Below are 19,494 nucleotides of genomic sequence, written 5' to 3' on the forward strand. Positions count from 1 at the left end.
CTGCCCTCAATCTTTCCCAGCATCAGGGTCTTTTCAAATGAGTCAGCTCTTTGCGTCAGATGGCCAAGTATTGGAGTTTCAGCTTCAACATCCCTTAGCACAGAGGAAATTCCTGAGCCCAGTAGGGAGGCCAGAGTTGCTCCCTCAGTGACCTGGTTACATGGCTTCTCCACAGCTCATCCATCTGGTGTGACGCTTGAAGGTGGTTACTGTCAACAAAGTCACCTAGCCCAGGGTTTTCAAACCCACTAACGAAATCAAGTTGATAGGTCACAAGCAGTATCAGAAAAAAAAAAAAAAGCGGATAACAGAAACTCTTAGGAATCCTTTCAGGCAAAGTTTGCCATTTAAGTGTGGGTGTTCTGGGTGGCAGTGTAAAAGCCATTCTCACGCTTCATGTGCTACTGCCAGATTTGATCCAGCTGTCAGCTCTACATCTTGGAGCTCAGGGACAGTGCCGGAGGGAGGATGCCTAGGAAATGGTGCCTGGGCCAGCAGAGGGCGCGCACACAATGTACCCACTGCAGGAGACGAGGCCCACGTTCTCTCAGGCCTTGAGGGGCCATAGCCTACCTCTATAGAGATTAGCAGTAGGGCAGTTAAGCCTTAGGTCCTCTCCACCGCCAAGCCTGGCCTTTCGTGCCCAGGCCCCGCCTCAGCTCTCCTATGCCTTTTCCCCCCAACTCCGTGCTCTTACCTTCCTGTCAGCTGCTTTTCTTCCTCCAAAGGATCTACTTCCTCTCTGCGCAGCCCCTTCCTTCAGTCCTCATTCTTTTCCTTTCTTCCTCCACCCTTCACCTCCCTTTTCCACTCCCACCTCCTTTTCCAGGACACATAAACACACAGTTTTTCAGACAAGTCAGCCTTTATTTTTGAAAATAATTCTGTAGCTTAAACTTTCCTCCATGAACTGAGGTCAGGCAAGAGACAAAAACACACACATTGCTCTCCAACCCATCTGCATCCTGATCTGTGTACCCGGGGATGTTTGGGAGAGAAGGGAGGGAGGTTGGGTCGAATGGTCTTGGCTGCTGTACCTCACACTGAGAGGGCCTCCAAAAGCCAGGCTAGCATGAACTGTCCTAGAGCAACAGGGAAAGGACTGGTTTTTGGAAAGGACTGGATGGAGAGGAGAGAGGGGCAGTCTGTTTCTTAGAGGAAGAATGAGGGAGGGGTGCCCCAGCATCCAAGTCTTTCTCCCCACCACAGTGGATGAGCTGGGGGGAACATTCTGCTTTTCCCCTTCACCATTTCATCTTAGAATCATGAACTGCTGGGCTGCATAGAAAGAAGAGCTGAGAGGAGGTCAGAGATGAAAGAGAGGGGAAGAAGAGAAATACAGGCAGGAGGCAGTAAACCCTGACAACCTAACAGCTCTATCTGGACCCTGACGGTGATGAAACCCCTTTGGTTAGTCTCATTCCGGCACAGATACATCCCCTTCTCACATAATACAGCCCCCTACCCCTACTCCAATTGGGAGAAAGCAGAGATGGTCGGGGACAGGTACAGGAGGAGGGCTCATACTCTGGCTAGAAGAGCCAGGAGAGGGAAAAGAGGCCTGATCAAGAGAACTAAAGTTGTCAACCTCTCCACCGATGTCCTAGGAGAAAACCTGGAATGTGGATGTGTGTGGCCATGATAAGCTCAAGTCCCTCCTACCACACAGTGGTTTCTTGTTCAATAACTCCCCCAACATATCCCAGAAAGAGTCCCCTGATTTGACCCCCTCACCTTATCATCTGTGCACCTGAATGCCACTCGGAAAAAGAAAAAAAAAAAAAAAAAGATAAATGGACCCAAGAGAGAAACACAGAGAGGACGATGAAGCCCAGAGACTGCGGTCCCATCTTAGGCCATGAGATGGCAAGGAGGGGGCCCACGATGGACACGCAGGTGCTGCTAATTCCAGCTAGGATCATAACCATCCCAGGTCTGGGGTGGGGCCAGGTGGACACGGCGGCCCCGGTACAGGAAGCTGACGATGCCCCGGTAGCCGGCCCTGGGGACACCAGACTTGAGGTCATCCATGACTCCCAGGGCCTTGGCAAAGGCCTTGAAGCTGTCCCTGCTCGTGTACTGCACTCGCACCTCCTGCAGCTCGCTCCGCTCACTGGTCCTCACTTTCTCTACCTGCAGCAGGGGAGCACCATAGACACGTGCAAGGAAATCCCTGTCATAAGTCTCCTGTCGCAGGTACGACAGGTCCAGCTGGGTGAAGGGCACGAAGTGCTGGTTCAGCTTGATAAACTTGAGGTGCTGGTCAAAGAACTGCCCGTGGCTCACACCTTTGCGGCCAAAGGTCATTGTTCTGGAGATTTCGGGCCGCACGCAGGCCCGGCCCTGCCGCTGCTCTGGCCGGCGCATCCAGTCATCCCAAAAGGCCTTGGGCCACTTGGGCTCCAGCTCAGCCCAAAGCTCAGCCAACAGCAGCCAGCCCAGGCCAGGGAAAAAGTCTGTGCGGTAGAGCAGTTCGGGCTTGCTGGAGTCCACCATCTGCTCCTTGCCATTGTCGTTCCAGGCAGACACACACCAGAGGGAGGGGTCGGCTCTCAGCAGCGGGTAAGTGGCCTGAAAGTACTCGAAGAAGTCTGGAGCCACCTCCAGATCATCCTCTACCACCACGGCTGCTGGGAACTTGAACTCGTGAAAGACCTGGCCCAGTGCCCAGCGGTAGTGCCGAGCAATCTTGTAGTAGCCCTGGAACTTTCGGTGGTCGGGTGGCACTGCAATGGTGCTCAGGTCAGGCTGCCGGATGTGCATGACAGCACTGCCGTAGGAGGCGATAACCTGGGCTGTCTCCTCATGCCCGCAGTCCTGGCTGACAATGATGGGAAAGTGCTCAGCAGAAGGCCGGTAATTCAGCAGCTTGTCCAGGCAGCGCCGAACAGTGCTGCGGTCACAGGCGATGACCAGGATGGGGATTACAGCTGGTGGAGTGGTCACAGGCACTCGTGGCGGGACGGGCGGGGCCACGGTGGGTACCCTCCACCGCTGGCTCCACCTAGCATGGTGCTCCCTGATCTGCTGCAACAGGCCCCGCTGCCGCTCCAACTCCACCTCGGCGTCCTGGGCCAGGCGGATCACCTCACGGGTGAGGCTGGCGGGGTCATCATCAAGAGCACTGTCTGAGGGTAGCCTGCCAGGCGCTGGGCGTGTCCAAAAGAAGAGGAGCAGCAGGGCGTTCCAGGCCACAAAGAGGATGGCACCCCACAGCACAAGCCCTGCAGACTGCTTCTTCAGCATCCTGGCCCCCGCAGGGGAGGCGGGAAGGGTAGGGCTCAAGGCTGCCCTCAGCTTGCCTGGCTCACACCCCCGCGGTTCTAGGGATGCTTCCTCTGGGCTCCAGGATTAGGAAGCAGCCATGCACCTGAGAAGAGGAGAAAAACAACCATCATCACAAGGCACGGGCCTGCTCTAGAGTAGAAGAAGGGGGTGGGGGGCAGAAACAGATGAAAAATTCAGGACAAGGAAGACCAGGAGGTTAACTCCAGACCTCTCTTAGAAAAGAGCTACCCATTCCCTAATTCGGAGGGTCAATCTGTATGGAAGAACAGGATTAGGATAGCATGCTCCCCGACTCCAAAATGGTTTATGAATCCTCTGAAAAGAAATGTGGGGTTTTTTTTGCAGGGGGGAGTGGGGGAGCAGGATATGTAGAGAATGATATTGGTGGAAGACAGGAAGCAAAGGAACCCCACCCACCCCTTCTCTACCTGACAGATTTTGTTTACCATCTTCCATCCAGAGCTTAGGAGAGATGGGGGGTAAGACCATCTGCCTCCCGTTCCTCAAATCAAACTGCCCAAAGATTACTGACTTTAAAATTCTTAGTATCACACTTCAGGACTAAAGCCAGAACCTTACCTAATAAGGAAGAACCAGAGGCATTCCCATGAAGGTCAGGGACCAGATCTACATGACTGTTTAAGATTCTGTTGGAGGGATGAGCCAATGCAATTCGACTGCAGAATACAATTACAGGCAGAAGTACAAATGTGCTGATGCTATGAGACTATGACTAGAAAACTCTAAGAGAAACAATGATAAGTCCAACCCAAACAATCAAAAACTTGAGTCAGGTAGTGGTAGATAAAAATTAATGTGCAAATATCAGTAGCCTTCATATCCACAAACAATAACTCATTAAATAAACAATAAATGAGAAAACCTTATGTATAATAGCTATGAAATGATATGAAATGTATGCAATGATGATACACTATTCAGGAATAAACAAGAAATATGCAAAAACCTACCGGAACTTATAATTCCTGAAAAGACAAAAGACAACTTAAATGTTCCTTGTTCTTGGTTAGGACACCTCAGCTTCATCAAAAATCTCAATAAAAATAGTTTTTGTACAGCTAGTCAAACATGCATTAGAGAAGGAAATGGCAACCCACTCCAGTGTGCTTGCCTGGAGAATCCCAGGGACGGGGGAGCCTGGTGGGCTGCCGTCTATGGGGTCGCACAGAGTTGGACACGACTGAAGCGACTTAGCAGCAGCAGTAGCAGTCAAACTGGCACTGAAGTTCAAACAGAACATCTAGGAAAATGATGAAAATGAACAAGCTGTGAAGAGGGACTAGCCCTACCAGATATACTACACATTACAAAGCCTCTATAATTAAAAGTGTGTTATGCTGATCAGATCAAAACAGTCAATCCTAAAGGAAACCAACCCTGAATAGTCACTGGTGCTAAAGCTGAAACTCCAATACTTTTTCCACCTGATGCAAAAAGCCAAGTCACTGGAAAAGATCCTGACGCTGGGAAAGACAGAAGTCAGGAGGAGAAGGGGATGGGATGACAGGATGAGACAGATGGTTGGATGGCATCACCAACTAAATGGACATGAGTTTGAGCAAGCTATGGGAGATGGTGAAGGACAGGGACGCCTAACGTGCTGCAGTCCATGGGGGTCGCAAAGAGTCGGACACAACTGAATGAATGAACAACAGCAATGTGGTGCTGATATGTAAACAAACAGATCATTCAAGGAATGGAAATTAAACAGATCATGCAAAGGAATAGAATTTCAACTACAGAAACAGACCCAAATACATGTAGATATCTAATATATGATAAAGAGGATTATTAGAATTACTGGGGCAAAAAAAAAAAATGGTCTTATTAATTGTGTTATAACAACTACATAGGTATTTGCGAACAACAACAAGATCTGTATACAAGAATAAATTTAACAAGTGGACTAGATATTTAAGTAGAAAACTAAAAACATACAAGTGCTAAAAGATTTATGTCAATTCCTCTATAGCTTAGCAGAGGGAAAGGCTTTCTAAATATGCCTTAAAATACAGATGCAGTGATAAATAAAATACTTTTGCATGGCTAAAAATACCATGTGTGCTCAGTTGCTAAGTTGTGTCTGACTCTTTTCGACCCCATGGACTGTAGCCCACCAGGCTCCTCTATCCATGGAATTTTCCAGGCAAGAATACTGGAGTGGGTTGCCATTTCCTTCTCCAAAAACACCATAAGCCAAGTCAAAAGAAGATTAACAAACTGGAAGAGAATATTTGAAACACACATCACAAATAAAAAGCCAATACCCTAACTGACAAAGAGCTTCTTAAAAACTGAAGGGAAAAAAAGCCAAAAATTCCCTGTCTAAAACACTAGCATAACTCACACAAAAAAGTACTAAAATGGCCCATAGATGTATGAAAAGGTGTTCAATTTCACTTATGATAAGAAAAATTCTAATTAAAACTATACTAAGGTAACATTTCTCACCCATCAGACTAGCAAAAATCAAAAATTTGTCTGATTCTCATAATAGAATCAGTTTAAGAATAGAAGTTCTAATTTTGATGATTTCTAATTTTCAGGTTTTTTTTTTTTTAAATGAATCATGTTTTTGGTGTTGTATTTAAGAAATCTTTGTTAAAGTCACAGAGATTTTTTTCCCCTATGTTTTCTTTTTTATGTTTTACAGTTTTAAGTTTTACATTTACATTTATGATTCATTTTGAATTAGTTTTCCTATATGGTGTGAGATAAGGAACTGAAGCCCTTTTAGAGTAGTTTGGCAGTTTGTCAAAATGCTAAACAGAGATACCATATGACCCAGTAAGTCCACTCCTACATATACACCCAAGAGAAATGAAAACAAATGTCTATACAAAAACCAATATAGAATGTTTGAGGGCACTTTGCCAAAAAGTGGAAACAACCCAAACACCCATCAGCACTGGAATACTGTGGCTTATCCACGGAATGGAATAATATTCAGCAAGTAAAATGAAACATAAAAAATAAATAAAATGAATGAAACAAACTACTGATACATACAACACATAGACAAATCTCAAGATAATGTTGCAACATATGAAGGAATACATACAGATCAGTGTCTGCCTGGCAGTGAGACCATCAGGGGAGTATTTCAAAGGGACACTAGGAAACTTTGTGGGGGTGATAGTTTCATGGGCTGAATACAGATGAACAAAGTTCTGAAAATGCACACTTTAGATACCTAAGGCTTACTGTATATCATTTATACTTCAATAAAACTTTTTAAAAAGATATTATCACATCAAATGACAAAATTGAATATAGACAGTAGATCAAAATATCAGTGTTGACTAGGTGATAACCACACTGTGGTTATATAAAAGAATATCCCAATTCTTATATAATACATGATGAAGTAATTAGGTATAGAGAGCCATGGTAGATGCAATTTCTCAAATGGTTCAGAACAAAAATATCAAGTATAAATATGAAGAGAAAATGGAGCAAAATGTTAATAGGTGGATCTGAGTAAAGGGAATATGAGAATCCTTACACCATTTTTATTCTTGCAACTTTTTTATATTTTGAAGTTATTTTCAAATACAATCAAACAGGGACATAGCCCACAGCTCTGACTAGCTTCGTCCAATATGGCCCCAGCTGGACACATCAGAAGAACTGGGGACAATCTATTTGTCCTGAACTCTTCAACCATTCCACGGTCTGCAATGACACGACCTGCTCTCTGCCAGGCTCTGGGAAGGGACTGGGACACACAGCCAACAAGAAAAAGGCATGGTTCTGCCAGGCCCCTCACTCTACCAGACCTCATTACTTAAAGGATCTACCACACCCTTCAATGCCAGGACAGCTGCCATTCTTGATCATGCAACTTTAACCCTGGCATTCCTGCCTCTGGTCTCAACACTTCACACCCAAAAGTTGCAGGTCTGCACTCTCTTGTGCTGGCTGCTCTGCCAGCTACCCTCTGCCTCATAGCCCAGTTCACTAAGCTAACCAAAATCTCAGGTCCCAGATTTCGTCTCTGTGCTCCTGGGCTCTCAAGCAGGCCGATTCAGTATCCAAGGATCAAAGGGCAGATCTTTAAGAGTCTCTACAGGGAATGGATCCTGTCCCTCCTCTGAGACCCCTCCAGCTCCTGCACCACCACCTCCTATCTTCCTTCCAGAAACCATCCACACTCCCTACTCCATAGCACCAGTCTTCTTAGAAGCCTCTGTTTTATTGTGTCATTAAATTTCCATTTTATCAGTGCTCATTCACCAATCAGGGTTTCCCAGAACAGAAACACACACAGATTCCCAGTTTTTCCTTCCTCTGCCTGACGATGTGGTCAATGTTGGAATCCCTAACCCTTGATGTCCTGCCTCCCAACTGACTGGGTAGGAAAAGACTTCAGGCAGAAGGATAGGGGAAAGAAAAGAGAAACTGAACTCCAGCAGCTCAAGTGTTGGCTTCAGGGCTGGAGGAGCAGGCCTATCTCAGACTTATCAATGAGCCACCTCAGGCCAAGAGGCTCTCAGAGTGGTGGCAAAACCCCAAGGGACCGTATGGTCTCCAACCTCACTCTTCTCCTGACATTAGAACTAGGCGGCCCACACCCACTACCCCAGGCCTAGAAGACCTCCCCACCACCCTTCTAAGCCAGGCAGATCAAACCAATCTTCTCAGTCCCTCTGCAGACTGTATCCTTAGCAAGTCTATAAACCTTGTAAATGGCTAGACAGCCCATAGCAAACAGCTGCCCCAGGCCACCAGGCCTCCAACTTAGCGCTCAGGCCTTTGTTCTCACTCCACAACCCTTTCCTTTAAATTCTCAAACAGAACTTGCTTCTCTTGCCATCCGGGTACTGGGACATAACTATTCCCAGGCCCACCCCTTTTCCACACAGACTCCCCCGCAGTCCCAGTGCCATTTCCTACTACTTCTCCCCTTATTCTCCAGGGCATGATCCTCTACTTCGTCTAGAAGTTAGTGGTGTGTGAATGCACTCTCCAGCAGATGGCTGTGCCCATGGGATGAGACAGTCCAGCTTTTGACCAACAGAGCCCATGCACTCATCCAGGAAGCACTGCTGCTCTAAGTCCTACCGTTTGGAGGGTATGGCAGTAACAAGAGCAAGTCAAACATCCCAGGGCAATGCTTGGGCATCACCCTGAGTTTTTTCAAATTGCTGAGACTCAATTTTCTCACCTCTAAGACGGAAATGGTAGTAGAATACCTCACTGGGTTGCTTTGAGGATTGGGTGAGATAATTCACATTAAGTGTTTAGAACAGTGCCTGGCATATGACAGGGTAAGTGCTAGCCCATCACTTGTCTGTCTCCTCTCTTGGTGGTTCTCTCTGCACCATTCTACTAGATTCCTTCCAGGGTCCAAACATCCAAGCCTGCCTCAGGGCCTTTGCATGTGCCTGTATGCTTGGTCTGTTCTTCCCTCTCTCCTTCACCTAGTGGGTTCTGACTCACATCTCACTGGACACCTTCCCAGATACCGTCGGCCCCTGTGAGGTCTACCTCCCCTTCACAACCATCAGCACCAGCACAAACCTGTGCTCAGAATCTGTCAAGTCCCCTCAGCTACATGCTACTTGAGGTAGACCAGCTCCCCCAGTGCTGCCAAGCTGCTATGCTAGGATCTTCAACATTCAGGAGATTTGCCTGTAACAAAAAAGTGACTTTCATGTGTATGTCACACACCTACAATCACTTAATTGTAATTCCCAAGTCCAAAAAGTGTTGAAAAACAGAAGTTTTCCACACTTGTTTGGCATAACCTCATTTGGAGAAATCTAATCTAATGTGAGGCTACTATAGCCTTTATATATCCCTTCATATATTTTGCTACAGAAATAAACATGCTGGACTATGGTATGCTGCTCCAGATCTTAGACTGTATCATAAATGTACCAGGTCATCTTTTTTAATCCAAAAATTTCTAAATTCTGAAACATATCCAGCCCCAAGAATTTCAGAATTATGAAAGTGGAAGAGAAAGTTATTCTTTCACTGCCATCATCCCATTTTCAAGATTTCAAACCCTTTAATCTGACTAGGTTTCTCAGCTGGACCACCTATCACTAACTTTGCTTCCCTTTAGCAACCTTCCCAATAGCAACAGAGCATCCTTCTTAAAGTACACACCTGGTCACAACACTCACCTGCCTTAAAAACTATACTGCCACTACCCACAGAATAAAATGCAAAATCATTATTATGACACACAGGGCCTTCACAACAAACTGACTCAAACATCCCTTTCAATCTCACCTCCAACCACTAACTCCAGGAACTGCATACTCTGGCCTCGACAGGCTACTTACCTCCCCCAGTAAGTATGCTTTCTACACTGTTGTCTCTGCTCTGGCTGGTCCTGCATGCTGAAATCATCTAAAGCCTCATCAACAAGCACTATACCTCCTAAGAACCCAGTTTGGGTGATACTTCCTTAACATTCAGGCAGACTCAGGCTTTCCACACTATACTTCCACCATACTCTCTCCACACCTCCTGCCTTCCCTTTCCACACTGTAATAGAATCTGTGGCTGTACTTACCTGACTCTCACCTTACTCCTTAGAAGAAAAGGCTCTATGACCTCTAAACCTATTACAATGCTTGGCACATGTATGAAGTTCAAGTAGTTAGATGGAGGACATTATTAACTAAATTGGAGAGAAAGACCAAATTAGAAGCCTAACAGTGAAGGATTACATTTTTCAAAGTTGATTACAAAACATCCCATTCTACATGCTCTTCTTACAAAGTGACAATGACACGCCTCCCTCCAGAGCTTGGGGGTTGGGGGGGCCGGCGGGGATAGCAGGTGGGGTCAGTGTTCCCTCTCTCTGAGCTGTGACTACAGAGGAAGTGATGATTATGTGACTTCTTAAGACTAGTTTATGAAAGTCAACACAGTTCCTACTTGATGCTCCTGAGATGCCTATTGTTGGAACCCAGCCACCAAGGTAAGAGGAAGCCCAGCCACATGGACTAGATACCTTCCAAGTATTCTGGCTGACAACCACAGCTAAGGTCAGCTGACAGTCAGCCACAGATAGTAGACATGACAGGAAGCCTTCCAAATGATTCCAGCCCCAGCCACATCCAACTGCAACTACATGAAAGACCAGAAGCAAAATGACATAGCTGAGACGGGAATAAGATAATTCTGCTGTTTTAAGCCACTAGGTTTTAGGGTGATTTGTTATGTAGCAATGAGTATCTGAAATGATGAGTGAAGCAGAATCTAAGTAGCCTTGATACAAAGAGCAAGTGTTCCTTCTGCCGTCTGTCCACAAGAGTCCAAGTTTTGAGGTCCTGCCCCTATACATACTCCTTTATTAGATATTTACTGATGAATAATAAAAAATACCGAATGGCTTAAAACAAGAGCAATCATTTATTCTCTCTTGGTTTCTACAAGTAAGGAATTTGGACGCTGGGGCACAAAGATGACCTGCCTCTGCACCATCAGGTCTGCAACTTCAGCTAGAAGACTCCTCTAAAGGCTCAGTTTCTCATGTGTCGGCAGGATGATGTTGGCGTTGGCTGAGATGTCAGCTGGAGTCACCTCCATGTGGTCTCTCCACATGGCATAGACTTCCTCTGAGCATGAGGCTGAACTCCAAAAAGTGACTGTCTGAAGGAAGAGCGCAAGTCAAATAAAACTGCATCCTTTTCAGGATCCAACCTTGCATCACTTCTGACATATTCACTGGTCAGGGGCATCCTGAGTACCGCCTACATTCAAGGAAAAAGAAACACAGCCACCACAGCCAGGTGGCAGGAGGGCAGTGTCCTATGGTAACAACTGGAGAATGTGATGTTTAAGGTTGTGGCCATTTGGGAAAATACAATCGGACACACCTTCCTTTTCTAAAATAGAACAGTCCTTAACCTTGACCTGAATACCTGATGTTTTGTTATCAATGACATTTGCCTGCAAAGCACAAACTCAAACTTAAACTATGTTTTGCCAGAGTTTTCACTGCTCCTTCAGGGAAGTGACACAGCTGGTCCATACCACCAAGTACAAAGACCAAGTACACTGTGGTGGGAATGAGGAATGAGCCTTTTTAGTGAATAAGACCCTCAATCAAAAACCAGAAGGCTCTGGGCAGGTCCCACCAACTCCTGTAAGTCTCAGTTTTTTCTTCTGAAGAACTGCCTCGGAGCTGTAAGAACCCTTTCTAACACTCTGATTCCTATAGTATTCTCTAGCCAGTCCTCTCTCTATGGCAAAAAAATTTAAAAAGGTGTTTTTTTAAACAGCAAGAGAACACCAGATAGTCAAAAATGAGCAAAAATGGAGAAGTCTTAGTTTTTAGAAAGCATGGAAATGAATGTTGACAGAACTTCCCTTCTATCTCTGTCTTGCTTAGCATGTTAAAAAGCACCGCCTAAAAAAACCGAGAAAGTATAGACACGCCAAAAATAATGGAGACTCAATTGAATTACTTTTTGTTCATTATTAGGCCTCCTCTAATAATGTATCCTCCTGTATCTTGTACCAGGCTCCACAATTTCAAAAGGATGGAAGAACTGAAAGGGAGTCAGAGAAGATACACTAAATAATTCAAGGACTTAAGAGAATAAGACCTAGAGAGAAGGGATACAGGTTATTCATCCTGGAAAAGGCTAACGGGATATATGATGCTAGTGCAGGAAAAAAGCACAAAGCCTTGGGAAACCAAGTAACCCTGAGTAGTCACTTGGGCCTTCGTTCCTGCATTTGTACAGGGAGAGGCTTGATGTGGATCATCTCCAAGGTCTCTGGGTTCTAATGACAAAAAGAACAGTACTAACTTCCTCAATGTCCCAAACAGGAAAAGAGTTTAACCTGTCACATAAGCCACTGAGGTTAAACTCACTACATTGCTTTCTAATCTGAGAGAAGGACAGGGTGGGGAATCCAAGAGAGCTCAATAGTCTCGGAATCGGAATCGAGGCAGACGTGGGGTGGGGCGGCGGGTGTAAGCATCTAAGAGAAGAGGCTACATGGTATGAAAAGTATTATAAACGACAGAAGAGAAAGCTGGGCAATCTTAGCCAGTTCACGTTCGTAAAGCAGAGACTAATTAAATACATCACAGGGGCAAAGGTTAACCAAGGTAGAGCCTTTTACCCCGGGGCTCACTGTCCTGAGGAGACACTGACTAGCTGGCCCCAGCCCTTCTGCTCGGGAGTTTATAAGATGGGGGCCCTGTACGTCTCAGGGCCCCCTACTTCACACACATTAGCAAACAAGTAGGAGCAAATTTTCTTGACAATTTACTTATTCCCACATTGAGTCAATTCTTCCTCAGAGCTGTTGAGAAAGAACTCCTAATAACTTTTGGAAAGGACTCTGGGGTGGAGTCTGAGGAAAAGCCACCTCGGATTCCTCTCCCCAACCCTCTCCAGCAACACCAGCTCCTCCAAGCCCCGCACCCAAGTCCGCCCGGAGGATGTTTCACAACCGCCCCCCTCCTCGCAGAGCCCGCCCTCTCTCCAACAGCTGGAGGCCCGGGATTCCGCAAACGGAACGCAAGAGTTCACTTCCCGGCTCAGGAGCGGCGCGCGGCCGTGACCCCGGGTGGCCCGGGCCAATATCCTCTTGCTGGGGCTCTCAGGCACCGAGGCTGGCGGGGGACACAGAGGGACTGGAAAGCGGCAGCCTCTCAAGTCGGGACCCGAGTCCCGAAGCGCCCTCTCCCCTCCGGCGGGGCCTCCTTCAGTCAGACCTCGATCCCCTTCCGGGAACAAACCCCAGAACTGACGGATGCCGGCGTTCCCTGGCTCCCACTTACCAGGTCCTTCCAACTTCCCGGCCCTGAACTTGGCCCGCCCCGAAGCGTGGGGAGCGAGCCGGGTGCCCCGGCGCGTTCAAGGCGCTCGCGCGGCTGCAGGCGCCTTCCGCCCGGCCGGCCCTTCTCGCTGCGCGCCGGGCCGGATAGCCGGGCGGGCAACGTGGCCCTTCCCCGGGGAGGGCGGAGCGGGGCGGGGCGGGCCGAGGGGCGGAGCTGTCTGCCTCAACTCTTCCAGGGCCCCTTCTCCCCAGGTCGTCTCCAATGCCCGATCTCTCAGAACGACTCGAGGTCTGGACCACCCCAAGTTTTCCGGGGTCCCCAACTTCGGGAGATGTAGTGGAGATAACTGTTACTATTGGGCCCTTCGCTACTCACAATCGCAACTCCACGGGTCAATACCCATCAAACCAATTACGCTTAATCCACTCCAGTCCAGACTTCTCGCGTCTCCCAGCCCAGACCCAGTCACACAGTGCAGAATCTCGTGGAGCTTAGGGGAACAGCCCTGCCAGGGGTAGGCCGAGCAGCTTACCTCAGCAGTGTGTTTACCAAACCCAAAGCCAAGAATCTGGGGGCCTGCTCCCCCAACCGCTGGCTTCCGGAAGGGAGGAGTCCAGGGCATCACAGAGGCTACAGCTTACAGGGAAGTGAGAACAAGAACCAGGGTGCCAAAAAGAAGCCAGGGAGGAAACACTTGCAGTCAAAATCGAGAAAGAGCAAGCTGGCTTCCCTCACCCACCCTTGCTTTTGTTTTTTCTTTCGGGGTAGATAATGCTGTTAGTTGGAAGTAAAAGAGTAGAAACAGACAGACCTTTCCCTAGGGGAGAACCATTAGACCCAAAGAGGAAATTAAGGCCTCAAGCAGGCTTTGGGGTTGACCTGTGAAAGGGGGTAGGGGGAACCCTGGAAAAGCGTAGATATCTGTATCTGACCCTAAGAAGTGAAGGAGGGACGCTAAGAACTACTGGTTACTCGTGCAGATAACTTTCCTGAGAAGGACTGGGTCCAGAGCCAGGGCTGCCATGTGATCAGGACACACTGTTCTGGCACCAGCACCTGCCCCCATCCACTTCCCTCCCCTGTGTTTCAGAGCACAGAGCAGTCTGGAACTTCCTGGTGTGTGGTTACTGACATCACTCACTAACTTGTTTCTAAGTGAAACTAGGAATTGTGTGGCGGTTTAAAGAAACAAAGGCAGGACATGACCTAAAATTCCCTGCATGGGGGTAAGGAGCTAAAACAAAATTGCAGTGGCCTTTACATGCACCTACAACCTACCCCACCCCCAGCCTCTCCTTTAACCCTAGCAGCTCTGCAGAATATACACTGTCGTCTCACTCTACAGATGTATATTCTGAGGCTCAAGCTAAGTCCCAATTTGCTGAAGGTCACAAGACCTAATGAGGGTCATGGCTAGGTTTTAGACCCAGGCAGTCCTACTTCCAAGATGGCACTCATTCCCTCTTCTCATGCAGCCTTGAGTGTTTGAGATAGCTGTGTGTCCAGCATGACAAGCACATAGTGGGGCAGCAGGGAAATCCTGCAGTTGGAGCCTGGTCCTAAAGGAGAAGAGTGAAAGAAGAGCTGACGCCTCAGTGATGCTGGACTCTGTGTGTGTCCAGGGTCTCCAGTTTGGTTGATTGTGTGGACTGTGGCAAGCGATGGGAGTCCACACTTATGGGCCAGTCAGCAGCGAATGTTTCTGTATCTCTGCCCTCTCTCTAAGCTTTTCCTCATGAGGGGTACATGGGATTATAATACTAATACTCCATATCAAAGCAAGAAGGAAAACCATCGTTTCCTAAAATTGGGAAAAGTTGGGAAACACTGTGGATCCAAGATAAGCTAAGATCACTATCCCAGGACAAAGGCCAGAGTAGAATGCTGAAAGGTGAGGAAACCAATTATCCCAGAATATGTCAGATTCCCATCTCTACCAATCCTCCTTCTCTATCTAAGGCTGTTCAGTGGGAAAGAGGAAAGATAACTGTGTACCAAAACTCATGCCCCATCACTATAACCCTCTGTTTAAATTTCAAGTCTTAGAGAAGATCTAAGAGTAGAAATTCCCTGACTGTCCCAAAACAAAGGACCTGGTTAGAGAGGCAGGATGAGCTGAATTCTTGGATGGAAGCAAAAGAAAACATTTGTTCTGAGAGGCAAGAAGCCAGGGTGATGAGTGCCAAATTGACCTGGGAAGAGGCCCTGGGCTCCTGATGGATGTTTCATGGAGAAGGGTTATAGGGTAAGAAGGGCAGAAACAAGGAGCCAAGTGCCTGAATTCTGGGGATGAAACTGGGATTGGATTCTGTGAAAATGGAAGAATAGGAAGTTCTGGTCCTAGCTACTACTCCCAAAAAAGGAGAGGACAGATAAGAAGGAAGTGAAAATTGTCCCAGGAAACTGCCCTCCCATAAACAATGCCCAAGATATCCTGAATTTTTGTATAATTTGCAAAGAATTCATGCTCTGAACATAAGACAGATCTTAGCTTGAAACCGTAAGTAGAAATAAAAGCAAAGTTTTAAATCAACGATGTATCTATTTTTCCCCTTACTTCCTCCCAATATCACTACTCCCCTCGACAACACAGAAACTCAGCTCACCAAAATCAAAGAAAAGAGAAAAGATTAACACAACCACCACTGAGCAATGTCTATTAAATGGAACTTTGGGTTAGTCACCGACGATTCCTTTTGGAAAAAAGAAGGGTATAAATAAATTCAGTTACAACATACACACAACATGTGGTTTATTGGTCCTGGCTAAGTGGCTGAACACCCAATGAGTGCTGTGCCCTGGCATCATGGTGCCCCTTTGAGAAGGCTAATGGCTGTGTCCAGAGGACTGTCTTGTCAAAGGGTCAGGCTGAGGGAAGGACTACTGCTTTTGCTGGAAACAATAGGGGAGAGGAATTCTGGCTCACTCTAAGAAGGAAGCATCTTACCAGGAGGCTGTCTGACAGGGCCCTTGAGTTCTCCTCCCTGGAGGTTTGCAGCAGAATCCCGACGGCCCTTGTCAGGTCAGATACTATAGAAGAAGCACAGAACTGGGCAGGCGATCACAGCATCTGCCACTTCACACTTAGGCAAGCCCTGCCTGCTCAGGGCTTCTGTAGCTTCCCCTCACGCATCATACTGGGAGAATAATCCCTGCTCTGTTCTCCTCACAACAATGTGGTGACGAAAAACTGACACAACACAACAGCCTGGACACTTCACATAATGTAAGCACTGTACAAATACAGCACGACTCTGTGGTACTTCAAGTGCTTCGAAGCACTCACAGGCCTCCTAGGCAGGATGAGGGCCTGGGACCACATATCCCTGAGGGATCACTGTGATCCTAGTGTCTAAGCAAAGAATAGCACCAGGAATTTGCTGGGCAAAGCTAGGGGAGGTGACAGGAAATCCACCTAGGTCTGCCTGCCCAGCCCTCAGGCCACTGGGGGCCTCACAGACTCCTGTGGAAAAGAAGGAAGGGAAAAAGAAAGAAACCAAGTCATAAATACACGATTTTCAGCTTGCAAATGCCCACTGAATATGAGGCCCAGGTGTTACACAGCAGTGAGAGGCAAAGAGATGCTAGAAGCAAGCTTCCTACCCCTTGCCCAGTCCACTGTATCCTATCAAAATTTCCATCACCTCTCCTTTCTGCTGTTGTTGTCACTCAGAAAAGCAGGCATCCTGGCATAGGTAAATTGGAATTCAAGGAAGGAACAGAAGGTAAGAAGGTAAGATGAACAGCTTCTGCTTTAAGTGGGAATAGAGCCTGTGAAAATATAGAAGGCTAAACAATGGCAGTCTGAAAAACACTGTCACTTCAAAGAGCAGGACAGAAGACCAGGATATGGCATAGAAAAGAAAGGCCCAGTGCTCACTCCAAGAAATGGAGCTCCATCTCCTAACAGACACTTGGTCCTTGAGACTTACACTTCTCTCCACCTCTCTTTGGTCTGCTACCCAGAAGCACACATGCCCAGCTGACCGGAGAGCTCTGAGAGCCAACAAGAATCCCTCAATCTGAGCTCTCTTTGAACCCATGCACCTTTGCCACCACTTCATGATAGCAGGTATTGGCTAGTAGCAACAGGATGAGACAAATTCAGGACAGACTCTTAATTAAGCACAAATAAGACTTTTGCCAGAACACTAATTCAATAAATGAACAGAACTCCTAATTCAGTTTTTCTCTATGCAACTAAACAAGCATATCAAACAATAACAATGTTACTCTGCTACATGTACATGGCCCTGGATACTCCTGAAAAATCAATCATTTCATTTGTTCCTTGGAAACAACCTGTGAGGGACTTGGAAAGTTAGTTATCCCCATTTTGCAAGCGAAGAGAACATGGCATAGCTTAACTGACATTATCTAGGGGTGTACACTAAGAAAGGCAGAGCTAGGACACAAATCCTGATTCCCAAACCTGTGTTCAGTTCCTCTGCTCTTACAGTGAGGTTTCACGGCCTACATTTCCTTAAAGGGGAAGGAGGAGAGGCAACTTAGGAGGTATTCCAGACCATCTGCTACCTGCCCCCACCCAAGGTAGCTCTATTTAGTTAGTTCTCCAAAACACAGCAGCCTGCCTCAGCCTGGATAATCCATTCCAGAGTTGTACTTAGCCCAAACTGACTTGGAATCCTATTACCCCAGTGTGGAAAAGGCCTTTACAAGTAATCTAATACAACCTCCCTTCAGAGGCCTAAAGTCTTTTTATGTTCTCCGTGGTCTAACCTCACAACTGACATTGCTCACAACTCCTTTCAAGGTACTCTGTCTGGGTAAGGAGATACTGGGAACAAGCCTGCACTCTGAGAGGGAAGGAGAAGTGAAGTTTTCTGTGTACCCATCAGGGTAAGAGTTCTCATCAGGGCATTTTCTGAATGGCAGTGTCCCGGACTCGCCCTACTCAACACTATCTGCACAGGAGCAGCAAGACACCAAGTGGGAAATGAGACAGGAACCTTACCTTTCTTCTCTCAGCTGCTTCCCTGAAGATCATCAAACCCCCATCCAGTACTCCATTTCCAAAACTGAGAATCCCAGATCAGAAACACCGAAGTGCAGCTTCTCTCCTCTGGTCCAGGTCCAAAGTCCATGGCTAAGTGGACTCTGAATGGGAGGAGTCTGGGGGGGAAGGAGTATGTCCAGGTCCCTCCCCCCCCTGCAGGCTTCAGTGTCCCTCCCAGAGGTCTATTACATCCCTTCATTCAGCTGGTTTATTATGCCCAAAGTCTGGTGATAGGCAGATCCCAGGTACTATCCCATCTCCTGTTCAGGGAAGGAAAGTCATCCACTGTGAGGGCTGGAGAGTCCGTCTTCTGTTGAAGCTCATGAGAGGAAACAGGCCTTAGAACCGGCATGGCCCTTGAAGCTGATTTCTGTGTTAACCTGAAGAATATTTAATCATGACACTCTCTAATCTATTATATACTCAAAGGAATCCCTAATACTTCCTACCTAAATGAGATTATCATCAAAAACCCTTCCTTAAACACTCCACAAGGTTATTCAAAGTACCTACCTCACTCACAATTCCACCCCAAACAGTCACCTCAACAATATGTATACAAATATGACTCAAGGTAAAGGAAAGACAGCACCTAATCCCACCATAGAAAAGTAACCAAAACCACTGCTGTGTGGAGACTGTCTTCTAAGAAATACAGAAAAGAACATTCTCCTCCTGTTCCCGTTTGTGCCACACACTAATCGTCCTACATCTCCCAAGCTTCTTAGGGTGTGCAGTGTTTTAATCGGCCAACTCTCCCAGTCTGAATTAAATCCATACCAGACCTAGATGCTGGCACCTTCTACAAGCATTCTTTGCCCCCTTCCCTTCACTGGCACCCCCCGCCCCTTCCAAAATTGTGCCAAAGATGTAATTCCCAATCTTCGTCAAACTCCTTCCTGAGGCGACTCCCGAGAGCACTTTCCTGAAATGCTAGAGGCCCGAATGCTACCACCAACAGCCCCAGTGATGTTCCAATTTTTTCAATCCAGTGGCCCACCCCGGCCGCCCCTTCCCTTCTAAGTTTATTCCTACACACACACACACACACACACACAACACACACACACACACACACACGCACGCACGCGCCTTTCCTTCCTGTAGGGGCGTGGCGTCCACAAGAACGACCCCCCCCACCCCCCCAGCCAAGAATTTGACTCCTCCCACCCTTCTCCCTGGAACCCCTTGCTCTGTGTTCACTGGGAAAGAGGGTAACAACGCGACCCTCTCTAGACTCTGACCCCCGCACCCCTCTGCGGCCCAGACGACCCTCGCCCTATCTGCGCTGGTTCTTTACCTGGGTCCCGCCCACCCAAACTCGGCAGGTATCCGCAGCCCGCCCCTGGTCGAACTCCAGGCCCCAGGCTGGGTCCCCACTACCGGCCCAGGCCCCACCCCCTCG

General features: G+C 47.4%; 1 protein-coding gene across 3 annotated transcripts; it reads right to left on the reverse strand.

The window, feature by feature from the left end:
- Window positions 1–846: 846 nt before the first annotated feature.
- On the reverse strand, window positions 847–19,480 carry MGAT1 (alpha-1,3-mannosyl-glycoprotein 2-beta-N-acetylglucosaminyltransferase). 3 transcript variants are annotated; one of them, XM_019964785.2, is made up of 3 exons: window positions 19,390–19,480; window positions 18,048–18,469; window positions 847–3,370 (listed from the first exon to the last, which is right to left on the reverse strand). In XM_019964785.2, the coding sequence occupies exon 3, from the start codon at window positions 3,244–3,246 to the stop codon at window positions 1,903–1,905; it is 1,344 nt and encodes a 447-aa protein (XP_019820344.1). In that variant the 5' UTR covers window positions 3,247–3,370; window positions 18,048–18,469; window positions 19,390–19,480; the 3' UTR covers window positions 847–1,902. The 3 variants fall into 3 exon arrangements, with proteins under 3 accessions (XP_019820344.1, XP_070649466.1, XP_019820345.1); XM_070793365.1 differs by lacking the exon at window positions 19,390–19,480 and having other exon boundaries at window positions 18,048–19,142; XM_019964786.2 differs by lacking the exons at window positions 18,048–18,469; window positions 19,390–19,480 and adding an exon at window positions 13,073–13,229.
- Between the last annotated feature and the right edge of the window lie 14 nt (window positions 19,481–19,494).

This window comes from Bos indicus, chromosome 7 (assembly GCF_029378745.1).
Source record: "Bos indicus isolate NIAB-ARS_2022 breed Sahiwal x Tharparkar chromosome 7, NIAB-ARS_B.indTharparkar_mat_pri_1.0, whole genome shotgun sequence".
NCBI lineage: Eukaryota > Metazoa > Chordata > Mammalia > Artiodactyla > Bovidae > Bos > Bos indicus.

What these genes read in the sequence shown, in the direction of transcription:
- MGAT1 (XM_019964785.2), bottom strand. Translation starts at nt 3,246, where the DNA reads ATGCTGAAGAAGCAGTCTGCAGGGCTTGTGCTGTGGGGTGCCATCCTC.